Source organism: Dipodomys spectabilis, unplaced genomic scaffold (assembly GCF_019054845.1).
Source record: "Dipodomys spectabilis isolate Male_0828 unplaced genomic scaffold, ASM1905484v1 ptg000669l, whole genome shotgun sequence".
NCBI lineage: Eukaryota > Metazoa > Chordata > Mammalia > Rodentia > Heteromyidae > Dipodomys > Dipodomys spectabilis.
Window position 1 is genome coordinate 6,687,172 of NW_024871346.1, and position 14,734 is coordinate 6,701,905.

General features: G+C 57.6%; 1 protein-coding gene across 1 annotated transcript in view; it reads left to right on the plus strand.

Annotated features, from left to right (window-relative positions):
* The window catches only part of CUNH6orf132 (chromosome unknown C6orf132 homolog), a 29,881-nt gene extending 16,418 nt beyond the window's left edge, over positions 1 to 13,463 (plus strand). The window contains exons 3-5 of the mRNA XM_042672114.1: positions 7,703 to 7,778; positions 9,726 to 12,870; positions 13,132 to 13,463. Of these exons, the coding sequence (XP_042528048.1) occupies positions 7,703 to 7,778; positions 9,726 to 12,870; positions 13,132 to 13,249 (3,339 nt within the window). The 3' untranslated portion in view covers positions 13,250 to 13,463. The remainder of the gene's footprint in view (positions 1 to 7,702; positions 7,779 to 9,725; positions 12,871 to 13,131) is intronic.
* Positions 13,464 to 14,734: the final 1,271 nt, after the last annotated feature.

A 14,734-nucleotide genomic window follows, 5' to 3' on the forward strand; every position in this document is an offset into this window, starting at 1 on the left:
ACACACACACACACACACACACACACACACACACACACACACACACACACACACACACACACCACACACACGAATCCCTAATGTGAAGTTAGGCAGGTCCCCAAAGGTCACCCCATCTTCCTACTGGGGAGGCAAGGACAGCACCGGGACCTGAATTAAACTTCTGACCTGGGTGGAGCCCATTGTCATCAAAATGACCAAGGACCAGAGGGGCTGCTCAGGCCACACAGCAAAGACAAGCAGAGGTGAGGTGTGAGCAGAGATGAGGCAGAGGCGAGGCCGGGGCAGGGCCTTCCCTCCAAGCCAGTCCTGTACCTGGAGGCCCATCTGAGGGAGGAACCGGCTCAAGCCGCAGCCTGCCCTCTGCTTCTGTGAAAGGTTGGACCTTTCTCATGCTCGCCTCATTCTCCCCCATCTCAATCCACCCTCCCCAGGGTGATACATGTGCAGAATTAAAAATTAAGTGCCCATGTGGAAAACATGGGGAAACTGGCTGGACAGGTACCCTAGGGTGCCCGGGGCTGATCACCGCACCCCACACCCCGTGAGTCAGACAAGCCTGGCTCTGCCAGGGGAGGGATCCCGGGCTGCAGGGAGGCCCTTCCCCTACCTGCTCTCAGGACCCCTCCCTCCAGCCCTCTGATGCCCCAGAGCTCAAAGAATCATCTGGAAACAGCTGCAATGGCTGCGGGGCCTGCCAGCCTCAACCCACCCACCATGGGAGCTCAGCTCCCAACTGCAGGCCCAAGCTCCTTGAAGAGTTCAAGCCAGGCAGAGCAGGCCTCCTTGGCTTTGAGTTGTGTGCTGAGTGTGGGAGGGGTGGGTGTTAAAAGACCTGCAGTGAGAATACAGAGCCCTGCCCACGGGTAGCCCATTCCCCATCTTGCCCCGCCCCGTCCCTTCAGTCACCGTGAGGGCCTCCGCCTGAACTCTGTCCTTCCCCACAAACCCCATGGCTACCCGTGAGTGAGCTCCCTCCATGTCCGGCCGGAGGACTGAGCAGCGCAGAGGCCTGGGAGCAGACTTGGGGCATTTAAGCAGGGAACTCTAGGACCCCTGACCTACTGGCTCATTGTCCTGGAGGAAAAGCCAAAGCTGGGCCTCCCATAGCCCAGGACCCAGGACCTTGGAGGACTGGGTCAAAGAGTGATTAAGTCTAAGACATGATTCTTCTAATCCTCCATCCACTCCCCATCAACAGCACCCCCTCCCAAGCCAGCGACAGCTAGATAGCCTTCTCTCAGCCCAATATCTTGGGCTCCTGGAGGGTCTCCCAGGGACTTTCCCCCTACCCCCAGGGCTGCACCCCGGCCGCCTCTGGGAGAAGTCTGGTGAGGAGGTGCGCATGGCATGCTGGGTGACTAAGACTCTCAGCACTGGCAAATACCCAGTGGCCCAGCCCCGGGTGACCCACCCTGGGGGCTGGGCTCTGTGGAATGCCAGGCATGAGGATGCAAGTTCCAGGGCACAGGGAGGCCAGCGGGGTGGGCCCTGCCCTCCTGAGCTGCCCAAGAGCAGCAGGGGTGGACAGCAGGCTCAGTTCCCCCGCTTCAAAAGAGTCATCATCCAAAAGTGTCTTCTTCCTTCCTCCACCTCTCCCTTCTCTTCTACCTTGATATGTTGGGAATCAAGTGGACAGGAGGGAACTCCAAGTGACGCGACTCTGGTGGGGCTGGGTTCAGAGCAGAGCTTTGGAGGGCCGGGGGTCACTGCTCACCCACTGAGCACTGTCCCTACTTCTGCTCTTCAGGGCCTCTGTACATTCAGCAGCCTGTTGGGGCCCTGGAAACTCATGGCAGGTGGGGTCACCCCCAGTGTATAAATGAGAAAACTGAGTCTCAAGAGGCAGGAGAGGGGTACACTGACTGAGCAATGGTTCAGGTACTGTGTGTGTGTATATGCGTGGGGACATGCCAGTACTAGGGCTTGAACTCAGGGCCAGGGTCTCTCTGTTAGCCTTTTTTCTCCAGGCTGGTGCCCTACCACTTAATCCACACCTCCACTTGCAGATACAGCGATTTTTGATGATAGAGTTAAGACTACAAATCTAGCCTGCCTCACTCTACCTAATTGACAACTGTTTTGTTAAATTAGAACTGTATTTTTTTTCAAATTATGAATGAAAGAGAAGTTCATTGTTCAGATCTAAGAAACAGAGACAAGTATAGGAAGAACAGAAATATGAATAGTTTCAGGATGGTGTTCTCTCTGTGCTTCCTCCTGATTGACTGACTCATCTGTGCCTGAACCTTTTCAGTGGAACTGGGCCACATCGTGTGCTGAGCCGGGCTGCCGGGCTGTGCACCTCTCTGCACCCAGGAGCTTCTGAGTGGTGCTGGGTGTGGGGACAAGGAAGTGCTGAGCCCAGTTTTGTGAAGTTTCCCAACTAGAAGGACCAGGACTGGACTCTGCCCCAGGCGCATTGAGCAAGGGCACTTGGGTACTGGTGCAGGGTGTGGCTGCAGCCCAAAGAGCGAGGTGCAGGCTGGCTGGGCCAGCAGGCTGGCTGGGCCAGCGTGGACTTGGACGCTCATTTGCATGTTCTTTTACTTCACTGTTCATTGGTTGATTCACACTCAAGGGGCCACACCCTCCACTCTAAGTATGTTCCAGGCCCATGTCAGCCCTCAGGCAGCACCCAGGAACCTAAGTCTGTCGTTTCCCAGGGTGAGAGCATGGCCAGCTCCTCAGGCACTGCCCAAGTCTGAGCCTCGCTGTGACCTGTAGCCCAGCTCCGCCTGCCTGGCCTTCTGCTCCTGGGAAAGCAGTTTCCAGATCTTCCCCTTCCCACTCTTCCTCCTCCTCCGGTCTCATGTCCCCTTTCGCCTCTCTGAAGCAATGACAGCAAGCTGTCCCAATGCCCTGTCACCGAGGGGTGGCCCCAGAGCATCCAGGTGTGTCCAGGTCACCACCCACGTGGCACAGGTGAGCAAATCACACACTCTAAGACCTAGACTCAAAAGAATTTCAAGTTTACAGAAGAGGTAGGAAACTGAGGCCAGAAGTCACTTTGTTCCCTATTCATGGGAACCGGTACCAGAGCGCACGTTTTCTGTCTGTCCTGTATCCTCTCCTGCCATTCATTCTCACCCAGGAATTGATTCATTTGGCAAACACTGGTTGAATTGTCCACAATGAAGTCTCAGAAACCAAGAACCCTCACGCAGGCCAGGGCAGGCTGGGCAGCAGACTAGATCATGGCCAGGAAGCCTGACTTCTACCCCGGGGAAGGAAGGGTAAATAAATAACTGCAGCGGCAGAGGGCAGGCCCTGAGCTCCCAGTATCTGTCCTGCCCCTCGCTAGCTGAGTGACCATGGCAATGTCGGTCACCTCTGCGTGTCTGTATTGTGTCCTCTGTGAAACAAATCTAACCTCTCTCTTAGGGTTACCATGAAGACTAACTGGGTTGCTACAGTGAGGTAATCGAATGGTGTCTTGTATTTGGTAGGAACCTATTAAATACCAACTGTAATTAACAGTAATAATGTAGGGGCTGTGGAACACATGGAAACAAGAAATGAACTTGGTAAAGGTGCTGATGCCTAACACAATTACACATTCAAAGTCTCCCTGGACTCTTCTTTTTTAAGTCAGTTGTAGGCTTGAACTCAGGGCCTGGACACTGTCCCTGAACTCTTTTGCTCAAGGCTAGCACTCTACCACTTTGAGCCACAGTTCTACTTCTGGTTTTCTGGCCGCTTGGCTGTGGGGGTAGTGGTTGGGGGGGTCCTAATGGACTTTCCTGACAGGGATGGCTTTGAACCGAGATCCTCAGATCTCAGCCTTCTAAGTAGGTAGGATTAAATTTAGGACCTGGCCTATTTTGCTCTGTGTGTGTGTGTGTGTGTGTGTGTGTGTGTGTGTGTGTGTGTGTGTGTGTGTGTGTGTGTGTGTGTGTGTGTGTGTGTGTGTGTGTGTGTGTGTGTGTGTGTGTGTGTGTGTGTGTGTACTGGGGCTTGAACGCAAGGCCTAGGTACTGTTACTGAGCTATTAACACTCAAGGCTACCATTCTACTACTTAAGCCACAACTCCATTTCTGGCTTTTTGATGGTTTACTGGAGATAAGAGTCTCTCAAATTTGTCTCCCTGGGCTGGCTAGCTTTGAACCATGATTCTCAGATCTCAGATTCCTAAGTAGCTAAGATTACAGGCATGAGCCACCAGCACCTAGTTAACCATTATACACTGGCATGAAGCATGTAATGTTTGCTTTCTAAGTAACCCTAATAGGCAGAAACACTGCTTGAGTGGTACCACACCACCCAAGGCCACAGCTGGGCCTTCCACACCACCCAAGGCCACACTTGTGCCAGCCATACCACCCAAGGCCACAGGTGAGGACGGAGGCACAGGGAGAGTAAGTAGGACTCACCGTCCTATGCTAGAAAGTAGCAGAGCCCAGAGTTGACTCCAGGCTAATGGGTTCCAGCCTTTACCTGTGTTCTGCCACCTGGGAGAGGGAGGGGGAGCTAGCTAGTCCTTCAAAGATGAGAGAGTGGTTTTGTGTGTGTACACGCACATGCTACGTGCATTTGGGTCCTGGGGCTTGAATTCAGGGCCTGGGCTCTGTCCCTGAGCTTTTTCTTTTTCCCCCTCAAGGCTGGTGCTCCACCACTTGAGCCATAATTCCACTTCCAGCTTTTTGATGGTTAACTGGAGATTAGAGTCTGACAATCTTTCCTGGCTGGGCTGGCCTGGAACCCCGATCTTCAGATCTCAGCCTTCTTAGCTAGGCTTCCAGGTGTGAGGTGGTGGATGAGAGGTTTCGGGGAGGCAGAGTACCCAGGAGTGAGAGCTTTACAGACCTGGGGTTGGTGGTGGTGGTTGTGTGACTGGGGTTGGTGGTGGTGGTTGTGTGACTGGGGTTGTGTGATGGTTGTGTAATCTTCCAAATATTTCTGAGAGAAAATCTGTTTCCCCATGTGGTTTCTGAGTAAATAAAGATAACACTTTGATGGTACTGTGCAGGCAGGGGCTCTACTGCTGAGCCATGTCTCCAGACCTGCTTTTGGCTGGTCATTTTAGGATAGGGTCTCGATTCCAGCAAGTGAGCAGCAACCCCTCAGTGCTGGGACGACAGGTGTATGCCACAGCACCCAGCTTTTGGTTGAAGAGGGGAGGGTTCTCCTGAGCTTCTCTGCCCAAGCTGGCCTCAAACCACAATCTTCCCAATCTCCGCCTCCTAACTCGTTAGGATTACACACGTGAGCCCCCAGAGCCCAGCACGAATGTTATTTAGAACACAGCACAAAAAGCATTATTATTATAAGTGGAAGGGGGGGCAGGGCCTGACCCACCCCAGCATCTGGGACACATGTGGTGGTCCTGGCAGGGTGGCAGGGAGGAAGGTGGTAGTGATGCCAGATGGCCCGGCAGGGCTGCTCTGAGATGCCCTGCCACTCACGAAACAACAGGTGCATGCCCTCTGTTGACATATGGAAATGTGCGTTTGGAAAAAAAAAAAACCATGGAATGTAAAATAGTGTGTACAAATCTACAGCTGTGTAAATGCGCTCTGGTGTGCCCAGAGGTCAGAAGGGCCTCCACCGACCCTTGCCCGCGTTCTTTCTGTATATTCCTAATGAAAACTAAGTAAGCCAGAGGGGGGTGGGGAGGAGCAGGGCTGAGCCTTAAACTTGGGGGTACCCTGGGTGGGGGTGGGGAGGCGCTGGGGCTTCTTTTGTGTTTGGTTTGGTTTGTTTGGAATTGAGATCAAATTCATCCAAAGTTGATCCTCCGTATTTGCAGATGCCCTGTTTGCTTAGTGGCTCACATTTGTTTGTCACTCCAGGGCTCAAACATTCAACATAGTTTTCACAGTCCTTCTCAGACATGCGCAGAACAGGGAAACTTTGAATGGCCCAAAGCATACGGGTCCACCTGAGGTTTAAAAAAAAAAAAATAGGACACCCTCCCCCCCTCCCCCTCACGCATGCCCTCCCCGCTTTATTTGGGAATGAACACAGAACTGAGGTACAAACACTACTTGAGCCCCTCTCCCTATCATTTTGATTTTAATTTATATTTTAAATTTTGCCAGTCCCGGGACTTGAACTCAGGGCCTGGGCACTGTCCCTGAGTTTTTTTTGCTCAAGACTAGCACTCTACCACATAAGCTGCAGAGCTACTTCTGGCTTTTTCTGTGTATGTAGTACTGAGGAATAGAACCCAGGGCTTCATGCATGCTAGGCAAGCACTCTACCACTAAGCCACCTTCCCAACACACACACACGCACGCACGCACGCACCGCATTTTTTTGTTTGTTTTCTTCTGAGACACGGTCTTGCTTTATATCCCAAACCGGCCTCAAACTGTCAATCCTCCGTCCTCTCCCTAATACTCCCTGTAAACTTACCCCTGTTTCAGGTTGACAGCCTTCACCCTGGGTTATCCACAAGCCAGGCCCCGCTATAGCCGCCTATTCCCACCGGCCCCGGCTGCATTAGCAACGGAGTCCCGATGCTCAGACCTGGTCACACACTGGGTCTTGTGGGTAATCACAAGATGCCAGCTATGGAATGTATTGTCTCTGCTATAGAATGTTTTCCCTGGCTACAGGACAGCTATAAGATGTATTGACTTTGGGGCTGGGAAGGTGGCTCAGTGGCAGAGCGCTCGCCTTGCATGCATGAGGCCCTGGGTTTGATTCCTCAGCACCACATTAGCAGAAAAAGCCGAAAGTGGAGCTATGGCTCAAGTAGTAGAGCGCTCGCCTTGAGCTGAAGAGCTGAGGGACAGCGCCCAGGCCCAGAGTTCAGGCCCCACGACTGACAAAAAAAAAAACAACAATTAAGATGCATTGACTTTGCTATATGTCAGATATAGAATGTATTGTCTCTGCGATAGGAAGTGTTCCCTGGCTGTGGCTGCAAGCCGACTGTGGGATAGGATAGCTCCAGTGTCCAGCTGTGACTCTGAAGATTTCCTACCCCAGCCCCTTCTTCTGCCCTCAGACTGCTGACACTGTACCTACCTCTACAGCTGTGAGAGCAGTTTGCTGCTCTCTATCCCAGGAGAGATAGCCTGTCAGCCTCTAGCTGACATTAAACGTGTCTTTCTTCTGTGTCGGTGCTTGCACTCCCATCATAGGAGTTCACCATCCTTCAAGTCCCGGCCCAGGCCTTCTGTCTCAGCTGACCGTACACGCTTTCCTACCTCATGCTCTCTCCCTCACCCCCATATTTCATTGCCTTTAGATAGGAACACACAAAACCAGATTGTGTATTGATTAGAACAGAACTGTGAGTAGACATTTACAGGGAGTTAACTCACTATGCCCCTGGGAGCAGTGGTTCTGTACTTGCTAATGCAGAGCTGACAAAGTAGCAAGAATGGAGAGGAGAACTGGGTACCAGTAGCTCATGCCTATAATCCTAGCTATTCAGGAAGCTGAGATCTGAGGATCTCAATTCCAAGCCAGTCTGAGGCAGAAAAGTCCACGAGACTCTAATCTCCAGTTACCCTGTAAAAAGGCACAAGTGGAGATGTGGCTCAAGTGGAAGAGCGCCAGCCATGAGAGAAAAACAGAGTCAGAGTGCAAGACCCTGAGTCCAGCCCCCCCCCCAAAAAGAAAAAGAATAGACCATAAAAAAATCTCACCCTTTCAAAAGGTCGCACAGCCACCCTGTCACCACAGTGCGGCTCTGAGAACCACCTGTCCACCTTCCCCGGCCCCTGATGGCTCTCTGGTTCCTTGCAGAACACCCAGGAGCACCATGGGCTCGCTGTGCCCACCCCCTCTGTCCCAGAAGGCTTTGCAGACAAAGAAGTGACAGGTAAGTGGGCTCGAGGCTTGGGGCTCGGGGCTGGTCTGTCTTGTCTTGTCTTCCTCGGGTCCTAGAGTCGAAAGCCAAGTGCCTGCTGGTGACAGAACTGGAGACCCGAGGCTGTTTGGCCACTGGTCGTGGTAGCTGGGCACTGAGGAGAGCCAGAAGGAAGAAGGCAGGGAAGGATGGTGGAGGGACCAGGCCTGAGCATCAAGGAACTCTGGAGTCAGACAAATCTGGTTTCAAATCCCAGCTTCTTCCACATTAGCTGTCCCACCTCCAGGCCACCTCTGCACCAGGGAAGGATGGTGGAGGGACCAGGCCTGAGCATCAAGGAACTCTGGAGTCAGACAAATCTGGTTTCAAATCCCAGCTTCTTCCACATTAGCTGTCCCACCTCCAGGCCACCTCTGCACCATCTCTAGTGACCTTGAAAGCAACAGTGCTTGGGTGGGGGTGTCACTCCTCATCCCGTGTTACACCACTGTGCAAAACCGGCCAGTGAGCCGGGCGCCAGTGGTGGCTCACGCCTGTCATCCTAGCTACTCAGGAGGCTGAGATCTGAGGATCGTGGTTCAAAGCCAGCCCGGGTGGAAAAAGAAAGTCCGAGACTTCTTTTAAATCTCCAATTAACCAGCAAAAAGTTGGAAGTGGAGCTGTGGCTCAAGTGGTAGAGTGCTGCTAGCTTGGAGCACAAAAGCTCAGAGGCAGCGCCCAGTCTCTGAGTTGAAGCCCCGGGACCTGCACAAATAAACAAACCTGGCCAGTGACTTTTCCTGCCGCTCAAAGAAAGGATCTCGCTAGGACTGAGAAGAACTGGCCTTCATCTCTCCTCCCTCTCCCCTTCTCCCCGCCTCCATCTCCCCCAGCACTGCAGCCACCTATGGCTGGAATGTTCTACCCCTCCCGACTTCTCTTTCCTCTAAGATCCTTCCTGGGGAAAACTTATTACCTATTGCAGTAATCATTTACTAATGCATCCCTCCCTTGTGTGTTCTATTGTCCTCTTCAAGCCGAAGCTTCCCGAGAGCCACTGGGATGTTGTGGGGGGTTTGGGCGTGGTTTACCCAGCTACCCCAACTCCCAATTTGGAACCTGACATCCTCCCGGGCTCATGCCATGGTAGTTGTTTGCAATTAAGATGACCACCGGGCAGAGCTTCCATAGTGCAAATTCCCAGGTGTCCCTGGCTCTGCCGGCAAAGGCAGACTCCGGGCCAAGGAGGAGGGAGGCCAGGAGCCGCACGGAATGGTGTGCATCCCTTCTCTTCAGGGCTGGGGCTTGAACTCAGGGCCTCATGCTCTCACTTGGCTTTTTTGCTCAAGGTTGGCACTCTACCACTTGAGCCACACCTCCACTTCTGGCATTTTGGTGGTTAATTGGCAAATAAAGAGCCTGGCTTTGAACTGAGATCTGTCTTCTGAGTAGCTAGGATTACAGGCGTGCAGCACCAGCACTGGTAGAGAGCAGGAGGAAGCCGTTTGTGCAAACCAGTCCTTCCTCTGGTCTTGCACGCGGGCTTCCTCACCTTCCCGTGCCTGAGACTTCCCATTCCTTTCCCCCATTCCCTGGCGGGCCTACATGGGCTGCAGTAATGTGGCTACCGCCTGCCAAGGGCCTCCATCGGCCCTGCACTGTGGCTCACCCCTCTGCATTATGGTAATTCATAGTACAAGCACCAATACTAGCGCCAGAGGTGGGGCCTGGAGGTCTAGAAAGCCAGCAGTAGTAGGGCCGGGCAAGTGACATCAGGAGGGGTAGGTAGGTGCCTGTGGGGTCTGGGGGGAGGATTGGGAGAGACAGGCCCTGTCCTGGAGGAAGGAAGGCCCCTCCCAGGTCAGCTCAGGGCCTGCTGGACATCTCTGTCCCTCACAGGCACTCAGAGGTGGCCCGGTGCCCCTGGATGGGGGCCCCCGGCCCCGGTCCGCTGTCATCTCTGCCCCTCTCTCCTTCCAGGGCCCAGCTCGCTGGTGAATGGCCACCTGCGCCTCTACAGCTCCGTGGGCGACCTGAGGCCTGGGCAATATGGCCCTGACCCTCCCATCCCCCCGCCGCCCCCAGGCCCCGCCCCAGGGCCGCCCCAGGACCCTTCACCATCTCCCCGGGAGTCCCCACCTCCACCACCCCCTTCCACGGCTCCCCCCCCTCCTCCCCTGCTGCTGGAACCCCCTCCCCCGCCCAGCACGGCCCCACCTCCGCCCCCACTGCTGGACGCGGGGCCTCCCTCCACCACCCTTTCCCCCCCATCCACGCCCATCCCTCCCGACTTCATCCCCCCGGCCCCGCCACCGGCGCCTCTAGATCCCTCTCCCCCCTCTTCGCCAGCCCTGGGTCCCCCAGCTGCCCCAGCCCCGCGGTCTCCCCACACCTTGGGGATCCAGCTCTTTCCTCCTGGGGGAGTCACCAAATGGAAATCAGAGGCAGCACTGAATGGCAGGCAGCCGGAGACCCCCAGAACCAGCCCCCCCAGGAGCCCCGCTGCCCTGCAAGGGGGTCCCCTGGGAGCCAGCCCCGAGCCCCATCTCACCTTTCCGCGCTCATTCAAAGTGCCTCCCCCCACCCCAGTCCGCTCGTCCTCCATCCCCGTGCCCGAGGCACCAGGAGCTTGCCCAGAGGAAGCGGGGTCCCCCAGGAAGCCCCCCAGCCGCCTCCCCCTGCCTCCCAGCTTCCACGTCCGCCCTGCCTCCCAGGTGTACCCCGACAGTGTCCCCGAGCCCGACCTCCCCAGGGAGCCCAGGCCTGAGGAACCAGAGAGCCCAGGCCTCAGGCTGTCCCCCACCAGCCAGGCCCATGAACCAGCTGGGCCTCCCCCCCCAGCCCCGCCCCTGCCCCCTCCTGCACCCCCAGCCCCTCCCCCCGCACCCCCTCTCCCTCCCGTGGCAGAGCTGGCAGCCCCTCCATCTGTTGGATTGGTGAAAAGCTCCACAGCCAGTGCCCCCGCGCTCAAAGCCACCCCCAAACCCAAGCCCCCCAGCCCGGACGATAAGGCCTCGCCTGAGCCCCTGGACTGGCGCCACCCCGGCCAGATGGAGAAGCTGCGAAGCGAGCTGGCAGCCTACCTCTGCGGCCCCCGGAGAGAGGACAGGGCCCTGGGCCCCAGGCCAGGCCCCGCGGGGCCCTCGCGGGATGCGGACGGCAAGAAGGACCACAGGCCGCCAGAGAAGCCAGCTGGCCCGGGCCTGCCCAAGAAGATGCCCACAGGGGCGCCTGGGCAGGGCCCCAGCCTGGCAGAGCACGAGACCATCGGCAGCCTGGTCCTTCCCCCCGTGGACTACGCGCCCCAGGACACACCAGCCCCCAGCGTGCGACAGATCAGGGAGGAGCTGGAGGCCCGGCTGTCCTCCTCATCCAACAGAGACGCCAGACCCAGTGGAGGGGCTCTGCCGCCCAAACCTCTGCCAGACAGGGGAAGAACCTTTGAAAATGGGACCATGCCCACGGCCAAGAATTCACCACCTCTGTCTACTACGCATCTGCCCAGCGCCACCACACCTGGGCCTTCCACACCACCTAAGGCCACACCTGGGCCGGCCATGCCACTCAAGACCACACCTGGGCCTTCCATACCACCCAAGGCCACACCTGGGCTGGCCACGCTACCCAAGACCACAGCTGGGCCGGCTACATCACCCAAGACCACAGCTGGGCCTGCAACACCACCCAAGGCCACAGCTGGGCCTTCCATACCACCCAAAACCACAGCTGGGCCTTCCACACCACCCAAGGCCACAGCTGCGCCTCCCACACCACCCAAGACCATACCTGGGCCTTCCACACCACCCAAGGCCACAGCTGGGCCTACGGCATCATCCACAGCTACCCCTCTGCCCATCACATCATCATCGCTGAGAGAGAAGGATTTCATCGCAGGTGGGCAGGAGGAGAAGCCCGAGTCTGTCAAAGGTGTCTGGGAAGAGCGAGAGCCGGAGGCCGAGAGGCTCCCCGCCCAGAGAGCAGGCTGGGCTCCAGCCCTCCCATCAAAGCTGTCCCCCGGCCGAGAAGACGCCCCCTTTCTCTACAAGCCCCACCGTGGCCACAACAACCAGAGCAGAGAGGTGGCCGTGGTGAGCCCCACGCTGGCTGGAGGAGAGGCGGCCGGGGAGGGGCGCGCGGAGGGGAGGGAAGCCAAACCCCCGGCCCCAGACCAGCTCCTCAGACACCCGGTGACCGGCGAGCTGGTGGAGCGCGGCTCCCCGATGGCGCTGCTCCTGGCGGCCAGGCAGAGGGCGCAGAAGGGGCGGCCTGGGGGGACCCCGGGACGGTCCTCCCTGCCGGGGAGCCTCCGGGGCCACGGCCACGGCAGCCAGCCCGAGGCCGCCGGCTCCGACAGCATCTTCTACAACGCTGGGCGCCCCAACTCCTTCACGGTGGTCCCCAAGTCACCCCACGAGGCCGAGGACTCCAAGCTGACGGCGGCGGCTCCCAGACAGTGGGTGTCCCGGCCTCACCCGGAGGCCACCCAGCCCAGCCTCCGGCCCCGGTGGACCAATGGGGAGCCCCCCACTCCCTGGGCCAGACCGGCCCCCGCCGCTGGCCTCCCCAAGTCCTTCTCGTCCCCCCCTTCCCCCGCCTACAAGAGGGAGGAGCAGGAGGAGCTCGGCTTCGAGCTCATCCCTCCGCCCCCCGAGTTCAGCAACGACCCCGAGCCCCCCGCCCCGGCCCCCCAGCATCCGGGCCGCCGGCGATCGCCCCCCAGGAACAACTTCTCCGAGCTGGGGCGGCCCCTGGACCTGGCCCCGCCGGCGCCCGGCTTCTCCCGCTTTCCCTGCCCGCGCTACCCTGGGGCCGGGGGCCTGGAGCGCTTCTCGGGCGCCGGCCGTTCCCTCATCAAGAAGCGCCTGTACGTCGGGGAGCCCCACCGTCACCCCGGGACGCCCCGCGGCGCCACGGGGCGCAGCCTCAGCTCCCCCAACTGCTTCGGGCCTCCGCCTGGAGGCCCCGAGATGCGGCGCGTCAACTCCGCGGGCCGCGCGCGCCCCACCGGCCCCCACGCGCGCCGCGCCTCCCTGGAGGGCAGCGGCCGGGCCGCGGCGGAGCCCAGGGCCGCGGCGCCCCCCGGCGGCGGCGGCGGGGACTACAGCCTCGGCCCTCCCGCAGCCAGGTGAGCAGAGGGGTCTCCTACTCCCAGAGGGGTAGCAGGGAGAGCTAGGGGTTCCAGACCCAGGCTTGGGGCGCAGAGATCTGAGTGGAAGGGGCCTAGGCATATTCTCTGGGCCTAGAGGGCCACAGTGCCCTTTGTCTGCCAGACTAGGATCCCTGGAGCAAGGGGTGGGTGGCTGGAGACTCTCCCTCTGGTGCCCTGGAGGAGATGGGTAGGGTACGCGCCACCCCCAGTGGACCTCACTATGTTCGTTCTTTCCAGGTCACCCCACGGCAGCGGCCACTACAGAAGCCCTGTCAACACATTCACCGTGCGGCCGGGGACCCGCCACCCCATCTCCTATGCCTACACTGGGGCCCATCGGAAAGCCGCATCCTGAGCCCGGGTCCTCGGCTCTGCTCCAAGGGGTTGGAGCTGGGCACTTGCTTAGTGAGGGAGGGGATGGGAGTTCGCAGCAGGTGTTAGACACGGAGGAGTCTTTGTTCCCCCAAGACAGACAGACAGACAGACCAGCAGATGGAAGATAGTCACCCGGGGAGGATGGAGCCAGCTTCTGTTTCCCAGAGCACCAGTGCTGCTATGCATTGTGGGCAAGTTGGGGGTGGGTGGGAGGGTCAAGGAGGGGGGAGAGGAGGAACCTTATCTTCTGGGATCCAGTACTATCTGCTTTAGCAAGGTTTATTGAAAGCAGTTTTACAAGCACGGCCTACCGAGCAGGTTCTAATTCTAAAAGTCAGGAATGGCGGACAGTTCACTAAGGGCTGAAGCCTGGCCCAGCCCTGCCTGGGTGCTGGCAGATCTGGGTGCTGGTAGATCTCTTGAGGCTCCAGCTGATGCCACCAAGCAGCAGTACCTGGGATTCCTAGCCACACTGGAATGAGGTGGGCTCTGGACTACGAATGTACCAGGGATGACTCCTGTCTCCCCGAGGGGGGCCTAGAGAGAGTCCAGATGGGAGACAGGATTCCTGCATTGCATGCATTCATGATTTGGGGAATCAGGCCCCAAAGCCATGCGGTCTGGGACTTGACCCCAGAGGCCCTGCAACTGCTGGGTTTCCATGCCATTTTTTTATTTTCTGGCACTGGACTTGAACTAAGGGCTTTAAACTCTCCCTTGGCTTCTTACGCAAGGATGGTGCTCTACTGTTTGAGCCATAGCTCCGCTTCCAGGTTTTTGGTGAATAATCTGAGACAAAGTCTCACAGGTTGTCCTGCCCAGGCTGGCTTCATACTTCCGTTCTCAGGTCTCAGCCTCCTGAGTAGCAAGGATTACAGGCGTGAGCCACCAGTGCCTGGCCTATGTGACTTGGAGGAGTTCTTACTCCTAACTCCAATGCCTCACATCACTTTTGTAGCCAAGATGCTGGAAGACTCGGGAGAGTCGGGAAGGAGCGGAGATGACAGAGGTCTGAGTGGGCTTATGGAGAAGTATGGAAAGCCAAGAATAGCAGAAGTGGGCAGGTTCAGAGCACAGGAGACCTGACTGCAGGGTGATGCCCAGCACTCTAGGGTCATGCCTGCTTTCCAGCGAATTATTCTGTGTGTGTGTGTGTGTGTGTGTGTGTGTGTGTCCTGGTTTACATGGATGTTGCCAAACATGCCAGAAACAAGAAACCTACCAGACCAATTCCCTTGGTCCCGCCTCTCCACCTGCAGTGGTGATGGTCACATTTCTGGGACAGAGTCTAGGCGGGCTCCCTGGGTAGGAAGAGGGGCAGGGAGGTGGAGCTGTGGCTCCAGTGGTAAAGCACCAGCCAGGGAAAAAGAAAAAAATGAAGGGCAGGGGAGCAGCGCATCTCCGGCCGGTAGGGGGCAGCTGAGAGGAGCTCCTTTTGGGAGCACCGATGTTCGACCTTAATGAT